This window comes from Anastrepha ludens, chromosome 4 (assembly GCF_028408465.1).
Source record: "Anastrepha ludens isolate Willacy chromosome 4, idAnaLude1.1, whole genome shotgun sequence".
Lineage (NCBI taxonomy): Eukaryota > Metazoa > Arthropoda > Insecta > Diptera > Tephritidae > Anastrepha > Anastrepha ludens.
This window is the reverse complement of record NC_071500.1, coordinates 20,245,539-20,260,278: the sequence shown is the minus strand read 5'-3', so window position 1 is coordinate 20,260,278 and position 14,740 is coordinate 20,245,539. Positions and strand designations below refer to the sequence as shown.

The 14,740-nt window shown below is 36.0% G+C and overlaps 1 protein-coding gene across 9 annotated transcripts; it reads left to right on the top strand.

Moving 5' to 3' along the window:
- The first annotated feature begins 1,778 nt into the window (after positions 1 to 1,778).
- Positions 1,779 to 9,403, top strand: LOC128860256 (fibrinogen-like protein 1). 9 transcript variants are annotated; one of them, XM_054097662.1, is made up of 6 exons: positions 1,779 to 1,938; positions 5,688 to 5,842; positions 5,917 to 6,014; positions 6,186 to 7,286; positions 8,896 to 8,986; positions 9,088 to 9,403. In XM_054097662.1, exons 2-6 carry the CDS (start codon positions 5,753 to 5,755, stop codon positions 9,091 to 9,093), a joined length of 1,386 nt encoding a protein of 461 aa, XP_053953637.1. In that variant the 5' UTR covers positions 1,779 to 1,938; positions 5,688 to 5,752; the 3' UTR covers positions 9,094 to 9,403. The 9 variants fall into 9 exon arrangements, with proteins under 9 accessions (XP_053953637.1, XP_053953636.1, XP_053953634.1 ...); XM_054097661.1 differs by having other exon boundaries at positions 9,085 to 9,402; XM_054097659.1 differs by having other exon boundaries at positions 8,896 to 9,015; positions 9,088 to 9,402.
- The last annotated feature ends 5,337 nt before the right edge of the window (positions 9,404 to 14,740 follow it).

Genomic DNA, 14,740 nt, shown 5'->3' with positions numbered 1-14,740 from the left:
GAAGCTGGCGCTTATTGCATCTTAATGCACCATCTCATCGATCCACTCTTGTAACTGATTTTTTGACCAGAAATCGAATTTTCACCATCATTCACTCACCGTAGTCGCCTGACATGGCTCCCTGTGACTTCTTTCGGAAAATTGCATTTGGTCATGAAAGGAAAACGGTTTGAGTACGTAGAGGTCATCCAAAAGACTTGTACCGATATGCTGAAGGACATAGAATAGATCACCCCGATTTTTGAAACCAGGGCGTGTTTTTTTCAAACCAAATTAACAACAAAACAATAAGCAAAAGCAAACAAACACAAAAATAGTTTATAAAAACAAGCAATATTTATATCAAATTTCAGGTGGATTCGCCCACATTGGTTTGAGTTACGAGTCCAGTCGATTTGGAAAATGTGTTTTCGAGAAAAGGCCGGTTTTTTCGGTATTCGGTACGGTATGCATAGGTCTGAGCTCGGACCGCACTAAAATTCAAAATAAAAATTTTGTGAAATTCTTCTCATATGAGAACGTCATTTTTACGATATTAGGGTATGTATAAAGGCTCCTTTAAAAGTGACGCCTGACGTAGTGAATAATTCGTAGACGGTAACTTTTTTTATGCTATCTTTGATAGTTGTCAAGTAGACAAATGTACAGTTTTATACGATAGAACAACGCGTTAAAATGATTGAAAATTAGCATGAAAATGGTCGATCTTTAAGAACAACATTTCGCAAAAATTCGTGATTTTTGGTGGAAATAATCGCCCGAATAATTGGACAATTCAGAGGTTGGTGAAAAAAAGTTCAAAGAAACTGTTTATTTTCAGAATAGAAAAAGGCAGTTAGACTGGCAGACCACAAACAGGACGTTGTGCTGAGAATATTGTTGCTGCAGCGCAAAATGTTGCTGAACAACCTTCAACATCGAAATTTCGACGTTCTCAACAATAAGGCAACATTCTCATAAATCGACGGCGACAATTTGGCGGATGTCACCTGTAGACGTAGTCATGGACATTTAAATGATATTATTTTTTACATATAATTTGTTTGATTTTAGCTCAACTCCTTCTGCTATTTATGGAGGGTCCTACAGTTTAGAACCGACTCCAAACGACAACTGGCTTCTATGAGGAGCTTCGTACGGAAGAGATACGCTCGGACGTTTATCATTGCTTGCGTGGGTCGGTTGCTATTAGAAACAACTTTTTCTATCATCTCCAAATTCGAACCTGTGCACTTCCGAATGGTAGTCACGCGCAGTTTTATAACCCACTAAACTGTAGTATAATAAAATGTAAATTTGAAGCGGCTCAAAATTCCCGTTGATTTTTGATTTTCCCCTGCCGGGGTAAACGAATGCACCTCATATTTTATATTTATTTGCATAAGTATGTGTGAATATGTATGTATGTGCATCAATGACGACTGCAATCAAGTGAGTGCAATCATTTCAGATTAAAAAATAGGCGATAACCTTATAACCTTTTCACATGAAGACAAACTATTTTTGCGTTCAAAAGAGAAAGCTTCACGTAGTACAAACGGTTCTTTTGGGGCGAAGGAACGGGGATGGCATACCCAATAAATAATATATTCCTTCAGGAGTAGTTTAATAACTGCGAAAACTGTCAGAGAAGATGAGCAATTGAGAGTATTAGATTTAACTGCGCTTGCATCACTCTCTCGCTTTCTCTATCTCCCTTTCTCCCTATCTATTATAAATCTATAAAAACTATAAATCAATTGTTTCAGCTCAATAATAGCACAGTTTTGTAAAATAAATTGATTTGAACGGTCGAGCGCAATCAATTATCGTCTAAAACATTGGCTTTAAAATTGATTGGAAAAGAGTAACGGAAAAGTGTAAATTTGAAAGTTCTAAATAAACTTCTCGAATGTTACAGCGAATTTTGAGGCATCAGTATATTGCGTGGCAAGGTCGGTATGTGGACGTAAACTGTTTTCCAGTGTGCAAGTGATTTATAATTTAAGTATGAAATCCACAGCTTAGCTGGCAAACAATTTACAGTTAACACGCTTGTAACCTTGCCATAACTATTTCAATTATTCAAGCTCTAAGAAAAAATTAGTAAAAAAATTAAAACAAAAACGAAGTAAAATCAAGAATTAAAAATATATGATAAAAAAAGAGGTTGTCTGTAAAGTCGGTTTACTGACGATAGTTTAACGTGACAACGTCATAAGAAAATATTGATGGAATGGTTACAATTTTCAAAACAAAATTTTAATTTTATTTGTTTGATAGATATTTTGTATGGATATAGAGGAGGAGGTAAATGGAATTGCAATGGAATAGGTCAAGTTACATTTAAACAAACGTGAAAAATGACGAAACATTTATCAAATTCATGAAAGATATCTTCAATTTCGATTGTGCATCAGACGTTAATAAGTCAACAACACTAAGAGGCACCATCATCGATTTGCCTTTTTCAAGACACTTTACACTCGAAACACTCCCTTTCATTTCCTACTTTTTCTATCATCGGCCTATTCTCAACAGAGAAATGGTTCATTACCATGCACACAGGAAGAAGGCATATGCAAATACAAGTACGTGAATTTATATACCTACATATGCGCATATACATACATATATATGCTCTCTCAAGTAGGACAGAGCCAGATGTCGAACGTTGCCGAACGCGGGGGCCGATTGTGCCCTTTGTCGTTCGTTCCGCGCTCTCACTTGCAGTTCAAGCACATTAGCTTACATTTGCTTGCGTACGGAATAGATTCGTATATTTGATATGTCCATATGACTTGTATGCATCTTTACATATAGATTTGTTCTTTTTGAAAATTGCGCGAAATTGTATTTGTATATGCATGTTTATATACATATATTAGTATACAACATATCTTATAAGGTATGTGGTAAATATTAATATACCATACATTTTTTCCTTCATATATAATAAAAAAATTAATAATAATAACATTAAAACAACAGGTATTATTAACAAACTTGGTTTTACTTAAAATTCTTCAAGTAAATCAAATTAATAATAATCAATAAGAAAATTAATAATAATCAATAATAAAATTAATAATAATCAATATATACGCTCACTTAAATAGGAGAGAGCAAGATGTCGAACGTTGCCTTTCGTTTGCCTTGTTTGCTTTGTCGTTCGTTCCGCGCTTTCGCTTGCAGTTCATTCAAGGTAACGGCAATGAGCAAGGTAACGACAAATGAGCAAGGTAACACTAATGAACAAGGTAACGACATATTTTTTCGTGCGTGCAGCCTGTTAAATCGAATTATAAGACGTTATCACGTCAAAAACTGATAAGTGAAAAGTAAGAAGAAATAAAGTTTTTCCCCAAAAGGTTACCCTGCGCATATCTTTAGAGAATCCGCAGCCACATTCGAAACTAAACGAGTTTTAAGTGTAAAATAAAAATAGTATAGAGTCCTTACTCTAAAAAAATAACAAAACATTTTTCGTGGATGATTTATTTATTGGATTCAGTTGGACGGCTTACAGGCTTTAGAGTAAGTGTATGTTTATATTGGCCAGTATACCAATAAAAGATTTCATAAACTTGTCAACAATTACAGACAATCGTGGTAAGCGAATGAAATAATAACGCTTAGTGCAGCTCAATGAAACTTGGTATTTTTAGTAGCAGATTAAGCATTAAAGAGGAATTTTATTCAGACATGAATAAAACTCCCGGCGTTTCGAGAATGACAATGATGTGAAAATAATAAGTTTAGCAAAGAAAACTGAAACAACTGAAGGTTTTCCCTTATGCCAGCCTGGTAATTTGAAATTTTTTTTCCAAAGGTAGGCCTTTCAGTTAGTCTTACGTGAAGAACTGAAAGTAATGCGGCTAAGTCAATTCGAACATTTGACGAATACATCTCTTTGCTCTCTGCAAGCTCCTACTAAATGCACTAGCGGATCTGAGTCCATTATCATCGCAAGCAAAATATCCTCGGGGTAGCAAAAGCGTTGAAGCAAAAGTTGAACGACTTCAGGCAACTGACAAATCCACGATATATATTTGGGAACGTACCGACTTCAAACTAAGACTAATTTCAAACATTCATTTACAGGAAAAACAAATTCCATAGAGAGAAAAGAAAATAGAGATCTAACATCCTCCAAGATCCGATCATAAATGTCGAAGATATGACGAAAAATGTAAAATGGCCATCTCTAAGTGCATGCAAAATAAAAATCTAAATTGCCTTCGAATCCAAAAACTTACTAAGCAAAAGTTTATTTATTGTTCGCGAGCTCTAATTAACTTAAGTACTAGAATGTAGACTTTCCATTGAAAGTAAATGAAGATTGACTACAGAAATAAACCTGCGAAGTATGCACCGACGCTTGCACCTCTGCCTTCACTGATAGTTCCTAGAAGGAATCGGGAGTCGGAGCAGGGGTTTTATTTAAATCAGCCAATTTATCTATCTCCTTTAAACTGCCGAATACTCCTAGTGTTTTTCAAGCAGAAGTCTTTGCGATCCTGCGGGCATGCAAAATGCTTAGGGAACGCGGGAGCGAGGGAGATATTAACACTTTTTCTGTGAGAGTCAAGCCGCGATTAAGGCTCTAACGACGCCAAAGTGCAGAACGAAATTAGTAAACTACTGTAAGGAGGATATCACATCTCTTAGGTGTGCTGGTAACATTTCTCTGATCTGGGTTCCAGGACATGGGAACATAGAGGGAAATGAAATTGCTGATGAGCTTTCGAGGAAGGGGACTGAATTGGCCTCAGAGACCTCCCACCCGGTCATCGGTATCCCCCTGAGAGTTGTGAACTACACAATTTATTCTCCCCAATATGATATACGAAGGACTCAGACTTTGGACTCCTCGCCATTCCATTTCCAGACTCGTAGCTGTGTTTACCGGTCACTGGACGATCGGCACACAAGCGGAAAAGCTATGGTTAGCATTTAACCCCCATTGCCGAAGCTGTGGCGACCTTTTAGAAAAAGAGACCGTCGAGTACTTTCTCTGGAAATGTCCGGGTTTGGCAGAAAGTCGATTAAGGTCACTGGTTGCTCCTTTCTTCGACAGCCTGGGACAGTGCGCCAACCTAAATCCCATCAATCTTCTCCTTTGTATCAACAGCGCTGGCTGGCTGTAGATATCTGCCTATCGGAAATCTCATAATGGTATCAAAACGGCGCTTCAGTGCTACTTGGGGAGTGCCAGACTGGCACTTGAACCATTTCACCTACTTGCCTATCTACTAGAATGCTAGAATACCCGAAGCCAATGAACTTTGGAAAAAATTCTCTTCTTTATATCATACTTTAAGATCCGACTGTAAATGTCGAGGGTATAGAGTACAACTTAAAATCCGAAAAAAAGAAACATGTTCGATTACCTTGAAAAAATACTGAGGCTCAGGGGTGTACTGCAAACTTTTGTTCCGATACGGTCTAATGTACACATTTTAGATGCTTAATAAAGTACGAAGAATTGCAGGCGTGTATTGAAAATGTACGAAATTATCAGCCAAATATATAATATAATTTTTTTTTAGGGCAAGCATACTCTTCTGTCGAAGTAACACTGATTTCATAAATCTTCCTATTATAGCTTGGTAGTGACAAAAATATACTTTTAAGACACTATATACATATTTTATTAATCACCTTCTCTGTTATGTCTTGATACAAATCTTCATCCCTTTATATAGAAGCAGTTATCAATAGATGTTTGCGGAGACAAATTTAACTTGGACTACAAAGCTTTTCAGTTAACATGACTTTGAGATCCGTTTATTTCGTGCATATATTAATTTCCGCAGTTATATTGACTGATATTGGAATCTCAGCGATCGAAGAAGGCGATGTAAGATATAAGAGACAAATATCGCAATATCGCCGTTATCATACATTTTTATTAATTTATATTTTTATTTTCAGTCCTTCACATTACTCTTTGGAAGCGAGAGATTATTGGAAAACTTACTCCTTGAAGTCACCGGTATTAAAGACAGTCTTATCGTGGAAAGCCAACGAAGGTGATAGAAGCAGCTACGGGAATGTTTCATAATTTTTCAAATTCTTTACAAAACATTGCGTCACTCATACTTTCCTTAACAAATAGAACCATGATTTCAGTAAAGTTATATTATGATTAGTAACACAAAATTTGCCTTCAAATTATTATTTTTTTTTTTTTTTGTTCTTAGTCTCAAAACCCTACTTGAGGACAATCGGAATATTCGAAACATTGTCATCACAATTGAACGCGATCTCAGGAGACAAAATCAGGAAACGAGGATGAGAATGCAAAAATTTATTAGCGATGAACTGGAAACTCATAAAATAAGACAGGAAGGGATTGACCTAGAAACAATCGAACACGCAATGAAGTCACAACGGGATTGGTTTACTAAAGAAATACAACTGTTCGAGACGAAGTTACTGAACCAAATACAAGACAAACACCAACTTCGGAATACTCAACAGAACAGCAATGAAAACACACAGTACGAAAAACTTGAGACACAAATAAAAGAATTTGCTGAGCAATTGAAACAAACGACTGCCAGTTTCGAACAAGCACACAACGAAATAAAACATTCCTTTAACCAATCGAATGAGATATTCACAGAGCTTAAAAATTATCCAACACAGTTTCCAAAATGTTCAGCAAAGACAGAAAATCCAGATGACTTTTCATATCAAGCCTTTTTGCCAAACGCTACTGCCGAAGTAGTAAAAGTCAACTCAAAGCCGTTAGGTAAGCGTTCAGCTTCCTGCGATGAAGCAATCAATTCCAATACAGTGGAAAAAAACGGTGGTGTTTACACTTTAGAACTAACTGAGTGCAACCTAACTATGCCGGCCTATTGTTTACCTGATCCAAATAAAGGTAAAGCTTGGCTTGTCATACAACGTCGTATCGATGAAACGTTATCATTCGATCTAGGACGGGATGAGTACAGGAATGGTTTCGGCAATTTAAATGGTAACTTCTTTATTGGTCTTGAAGCTATACACAAAATGATGCTACCAAATAAAAATACCGAATTATGGATACAATTGGGTATAAGCACTGGAGAAAGTCCATATGAATTCTATAAGGATTTTGTTATATCCAGTGAGAACGCGATGTATCAGTTGAAGTTTGTGCACGGAGCAGAAGGTACGGCAGGGGACGAACTTACATCTCTCACAGGTGAAGTATTCCTTCATAGGAATATTGACACTAACCTTTGGAGAACTTGCGCTAAGCGACTGTTAACTGGTTGGTGGTACCCAGGAGATGAAATTTCATGCGGTACTGGGTAAGAAAAGTGTAAATTTTGTGTATATACAGGGTGCGTACGGTATTCGGGGGCAACTTAAGAATAAAACTAATTTGCTTTTATTTAATGAAACCACACGAATGAAGGCACATGCAAAAGAGCGAGGCTAATGTGGCCGCAAATAAACACAAAGAAAGAGACAAACGGATTTCTCGAAGGTCGTGGCTTTCTAACCAGTCATTAGCTATTTGGCAAGCATTCCGCGAGACTAGAAGTTTTCTCCCATAGGTATTGTAGTTAACTGTAGAGATGAGTAAGAGGAGGAAGCAGCTGAGCACTTCCTTTGCAATTGTCCAGCCTTAGCTAAAATCAGAGCAGATTGTCTAGATAAATGCTTTTCAAAACTCTCTTACCGTCTCTCTTAACAGCCTGGCCAATTCTGCGCTTCATAAAAGCCGGAAAATGGTTCCAGGAAGGAAAATAAATGAGGTTTCTGTGTCGCACAATGGTATCACAGCGAACCTGTAAGGTCTAAGTGAGTCGGTCGTACAAACCGATTACCACCATGACTTAGCCGAACCTCACGAATTTTTTACAAAATATTAACCTATTATGTATCCATAAAATCAATCAATAACCTCCTCAATCCCGGTCCGGAACCGAGTGCATGCCCGAATCAAATGCTCCTTATTCATATTGATCATAACGGTCTGCAACCTTCAGAGAAGAAATGGTGTTAAGAGGATGCTTATTGGACTGACACCCCATAGAACCTTGTGTCACCAATGCTTTGTGTTAGGGAGCAGAGCCTTGTTGAAAGATTTATGGACTTTCTCTGCGTACACTATCAATCGAGGCTTTCACTACTGTCTCTGGAACCTCTATATATGCAGCAGAATTAATTCGAAATCCTTGAGTAAGGAAGAAGTGTGTTGACAATGGCATATTCTTTGTTACTCACAGCACCTAAAACCATAACAGTGGTTGGAAATTTCGTGTGCATGACAACTGGTACCTCTGCAGGTTGGTACCTTTGTAAGATAGACCCATAGCCATTGGTTGCCTTTTGCGCTTTCCATCAGAAAAAACCCATGACATCTCAAGCGCTTCCGGGTGTTTAATTTTGTTTAGAAAACGTTTTGATCGGATAACACGCTGTTCTAGTCTTTGCTCTGACAAACACTGTCTTCTGCGCAAAACTACCGGAGATCTTCATGGACTACCCGACGGATAAGACCCTCACAAACATTGAGCTCACTCGCAGGGGCCCTAGCTGATTTTGAGAGGTCCTCGTCAATGATCGTGTTGAATAAATTCTGCAGATCGGACGGTGTCAGAAGGTTCCCCATGTTTTTTGCATTTGGCAACAGATTTTCAATTCACGGCAAAACTTATGGACGAATGAAAGATTTAAGATTTAGGGACTTCTAAATCGGTATACCATACATATAGTAACGATAACTTCATGTCTCCTCATTTCTTGAGTTAAGTTGTAGTCCTTCGTGTCTTATCTGACAGAGAGCCAAAAGAAAACTAATGGTCTCGGAAAGTTATAGCCACATATATGCATGCCATCGACTACCGTAAGCACCCTTTAAGAGTACTTAGATTATATTACATCCGAGCTATATTTTTTACACACTAATAGAAACTTGAATCGTAACTTCGAAGACATCACTTGGGGTGATTGGAACCATATAATTTATACGCATATGGCAATAAGACACACTGATAAGCCCGTGAAAGTAGTGATACAGTAAAATGCTAAGTAAGTATGTATTTTCTGGTTTCTCTGAGTATTGTGAAATGATCATAACTGGATTCATAAATTTTCTAGAAGGCCTAAGCAATGGACTGATAGAGCTACAAATAAATCTACAAGCAAAAATATACACATTCCCGTGACACATCCGGCATGCAATGGAAAGTGCTTGGCACATATTTTTGGAGTTTAACAACACGGAGAGCAAAACAGGAAAATAGCATAAATAAGTATCTGTATATATTTCTACATACATACGAGGAGGCACAAAATTAATCATCCAATTTTGGTTTTGAATAACTTTAATACTAAATAAATAACAAAAAATGATTTTGAGTGATGGAAATCTTGATATGGACCTGTGCCTTTCTAATTCACAAGTGCCAAATATGATTGGCTGATGATATGATCGGGCCATTGGTAAAAATTATAAATCCTCCGATAGGGTATATTGTACACATATGGTCATTAAAATAGTTACACTGCCTTTGTTTATAGAATTTCTTGTGCCGCTCGGAAAAATTTAAAGCTTTTATTGAAATATCGCCGTTTTTTACAAATGGCATCACTAATTACACTACTTTACACCAAAAATGGTCCTCGACCAAAAGGCCTTTTTTAGACTAATTAGAGGTCGCTGAAACCAAAAATGAATTAAATTTTTTTTTTTTTTTTTTTTTTTTTTCAAAGAACGGTTTCCGAGATATTCCCAAAAAACCTGTTTTTGGGCAATAGTGCAGTTATTACCTGCAATCTCGAAAACAGTGCGCGCCATTTCTTTGAAGTGCATAAATTTCGAAAGGCCCACGCATATAACCTACATGACAATATATAATTCGTGTCAATGGAAGTCGTAGTTTTCGCAAAACAACTGTTGAAAGTTAAAAACAAGGCATTTTTGACGTTTTTTACTAAATTATCAAAGTTTATTAACTTTTTTCTGGAACAAAAAGAAATTTTTATATCGACATAAGATAGGTTTTCTAAAAGACAATTTTGTCACCTACATTTTAAGCATAAGTTTGTCTGAATCGACGACAAATTGTAAAAGTGTAACCTTAAAAGGAGAAAAAAATTAAATTTACACTTTTAAAATATCAAATTTTATAAGAACCAACAAATTTTCATTAACATTAAAATCTTCTCAGAGTGACCTTTTTTAACATTCTTTTGTTAAATAATAAAGTTTTGTTTTTACGTTATGGTTTCGGTAGCTTTAAATTAAAAATAAGAAACAAACACCAACTTACAAATTTTCACATTTTGATATATAAAAAAGCACCAAATTTATTGCGAAGAGCAAATGGTTGGCAACACTGCACAACTTGGCAAAACTGACGTCACGCACTCTCTGTGGGGCGCAATCTTGTTTCTACCATTCTTGGTATCAAATAAATAATATTCGCAGCAGTTAGCTATTAAACGAAGTACTACTATGATTAAAAGAAACTACTTGCATACAAGGTGGAGCAATATTAATCATCCAATTTATTTTTGCATAACTTTCTTACTAAATAAAAAAAGAGTTGAGCGTGAAAAATCATTATTTGTGCCTATATGTAGATTAAATATTATTGTATGTAGATTAAATATTCAAAATATCGTCCCCAAACGATTTTACGAAATTCCGAATATTTACGAAGATTTAGCCATTTTTGTGACGCAACCACTACAGCAAAACTTCAAAATTAGTTTTCAGGCAAAACAAAGCATGAATCGAAATTTTTACACAAACATTTAGTTTGGTTTGAGGAAGCAAAACTGCAAAACTAGTTGTCATATACAAAAACAAACATATGTATATATAAGCAGATGTACACACGTATATACATGTGCTCAAATTTAGGGGTTGAAATCTTTACAAAACCAGGAACGGTTTTCTCGAAACCATGTTTTTCAAGCTGGTGACACAGATCTAGCCGGTTCTACTGAACCGATTTTGACTAAACAAAATTCAAATGATGTAGAATTGATGTTATCGTAGAGAACTACGATCATTTGGAAAAAAAAAATTTGTATATTTTACGGACCTAAAAATCTAAAACAAGGGTCAAAAAATGGTTTTCCATCTTTGAACGTCCGCCAGTTTATCAATTTTTGTTCTATTTTTATTTTTAAAATAACAAAAAGACATTTGTGTGTGGAAAATCATTATTTGTGCCTTTACGCGCGCTACATTGCCTCAGCTCGCTGAATAAAACTCACTTCACTTCAAAGGTTTCATAATAAAATAGTCCTAAAGTTAATTTTTTTATTAAAAACCCTCTACATAAAAATTAAAAGTAAAAGAAACAAACGAACGAGTTATTGAGATTTAAATTGCTTACCAATAAAGCGATTTACCCTATGCTCAGAAAGTATGGGGAATGTTTAAATAAAAGAAAACAGAGTTAAATTTCAGGCAAATTTATTTTATCTCCTTCAAAATATGACTCGTCTGAAGCAGTACACATGTGCCAACATTTAGCCCAGTCCTCCACGCACTCCTGGTAGGCTGTCGCAGGGATGGCCTTCAGCTCGTTCATCGCATTCTCTTTGATCTCCTCTATCGACTGAAATCTCCTACCACGAAGTGGTAACTTTAACTTGGGAAACAAAAAGAAGTCACACGGGACCATATCAGGTGAATAGGATGCTTGCACGATGGTATTTGCTTGATGTTTGGTCAAATAATCCAGCACAATTTGGGCTCGGTGTGATGGCGCGTTATCATCATGCAAAATCCAAGAATTATTTGCCCACATTTCCGGCCGGCCAGGCAGACACTAATGATCCGATGGCGCTAAAAAGTGACAGATGTGTGTCTTGCAGTCCTACCAACATACAAAAAAAAATAAAGACCTGTTGCCATGTGGGCGGTTCGTTTAAACTAAACATTCCCAGTACTTTCTGATCATAGGGTATAGCAAATAAAAATGAAATTTTTACGTGTTTCAATTCACTTTTCTGCTTCGTCCTTCTTTCTTATTTCTTTTCTGCATTCTTGCCTGTATTTTCTATTTTAAGTTCATTTTTATTCGAATTGATTTTTGTTATTTTAATTCAATTGACAAGACAAACAACAACATTGTCTCTCTGCTGGTGATTTAGTTGACGCTCGCAAATCTTATTTCTTACCACTACTTTTTCTACCGATGGCTGTTCCAGTTCTTTGCAAATGTTTTTTTCTTCCAATTTTATGCATTCTTACATTGTGTTTCTTTGTGTTACTACACACACACACACACACTCATACATACATACACTTATGGACAAAATAATAGGTGTAACAAAGTTTTTTTAATAACATTCAAAAATTTGTAAAAACAAGAGTTTTTTTTATTGTTTTAGTAATGTTTTATTTCATTAAATAAAAATATGTTGAAATTCATTTTACTTTTTACACACAAATGAAAATTTAATTATAACAAAAAATACCATTGGACAAAATAATAGGTGTGAAATATTATATGACAAAAAACAAAACAAAAAGACAGTTCAACTTAAATTTAACCGCTAGTATTTCAATAACCAGTATATCCTCCATGGTTCTGTATAAGTTTGACTATTCTATTGGGCATGGATATTTATAATTTTTGGCAGGTTTCTAAAGGGGTAGCATCCCATATTTCCTTAGTTTTCTGCCACAATTGCTCCTTGTTTTGGAATGCAAAGTCTTCCAGTCTCCTCTTCAAATCACTCCACAAGTTCTCAATAGGATTGAGACCAGGGGATTGACTTGGCCATTGCATACAACTTATGTTTGCATTTCTTAGCCACTCCGACACCAACCTCGAGGTATGTCACGGGGTCATTATCTTGCTGATAACACCATCTCAAAGGCATGTTTTCTTCTGCATATGGAAGCATAACAATTTGCAAAATATCCCTATACTCAACCGCGGTCATTGTGTCTTTTCTCGAAAATAAAGGACCAACACCCTGTCAAGAGAAACATCCCCACACCATAATGTTTCCACCTCCATGTTTAATGATCTTTTTGGTATACTGAGACGCAAATTCTTTGCCTTTCGGGCGGCGTACACTTCTTTTGGAATCATTACCGTATTAATTCATCTTTACTTCGTCACTAAATATAATATTTCGCCACTTTTTTTCTCCAGTAGGACCATACCAATCTCTGTGCTCATTAGCAAATGCTTTTCTTCTCTGTATGTGCACCTTTCGTAGAAGTGGAACTCTTCTAGCTTTTCGTCCTGGTAGATTAGCGTCCACTAAGCGCCGTCGTATTGTCCGCGAGCTTATATTCAATCCCATTTCTGCTGCGATTTGTCGCGAAGACACAAAAGGATCCTTTTTGGTCATAAGAACTATACGGCGATCCTCTGCCGGGCCCGTCAATCTTGGCCGTCCACGATTTTCTTTCTCACACTTCTTTTTTAAAGAGTTCGTAACAAAGTTTTCCAACCGTCCCAATGTATTGGCAATGTAGCGATACGTTTTCCCTTCCGCACGAAGTTTCTTCACGAATTGACGCGCTACTTCGGTGCAGTGGCTATTACGACCCATTCTAAATAATTATTGGACCAGTCAAAATAATACAAATTGAACAATGCAGCAAAACATACTTGATAACACTTCAAATAACAAGGTATGTTCGAAAAAATGCTGATACACCTATTTTTATGGCCAAGCGAATTCAATCAAACAATCATTACTTTCCAATAACACGCAAAATTACCAATTGAGTCACAAAAATGTTTTTTACTTACGTTCTAGTTTCCCTTTTGTTTCATTAAAATGTAGCGGTATCAAAAATAAATAACAGCTATTACACTATTGGGCGTAAATCAGTACAGATTCAGCACACACCTATTATTTTGTCCACAAGTGTACATATATACACACATACGTAAACGCCACATTCACGCGCCAAAAGTGGGTCAGCGCCAATGCAAAATTACACATGTGACGACACAGTTGCAAATACATACATACGCTTAGCTGTATATACGCACTTACATGTGCACGTACAGACGTCAAGAGGGTGACTACACGTGAGTAATGACTTTGAATGCAATTAAGTAGACAAAATGAAAAAAAAAATTAAAATAGTTATGGAGATATGATATTAATACTTGCTTACATATATACAATATGTATATATACATATATGTGCATATAGAGTATATAAGAGATAAGAAGATAAGATACTAATTGGAAAGTGTAATTGAATAAAAAAATTACCATAGGCTTATATGTTTGTATGAGTTCCAAGTGTGTAAATAAATGTCGATGAAATGTGAAAATGCGGAAGTACATAAATGCATATGTAGATATGTATTTGCTATATGTTAGTGCACTTAGATCGAGTATGCCATTCAAGTAGAAGTAGTATTTACAGTATCGAAGCATGCGAAAATGTTGGCAACGGTTTTGAAGCACTTGAGAGACAAGTGGATGGCAAATAAACGCCTTTTACCGGTATATATACCTATGAAACCGGAATTTTCAAATAAAAAAAAATATTTCAAAAAAAAATCAGTATCCACACTTGTAATTTCCTCCCTAACTCATCATTGACTTATTGCTTGGTTTGCCCATCACTAAAAAAATACAACATTAAACAGCTGATTGAAATTAAGCGTAAATTTTTCTGATGTGTATAGTTAACTTAAATTGTTTAATGTTATATTCGTTTAGAATTTAAATGAATATTGTTACAATATATGAGCCTTGTGCCGTTCATTTACCATGGAAAATAACGAAGATGCCGGAACTTCAAAAAAAG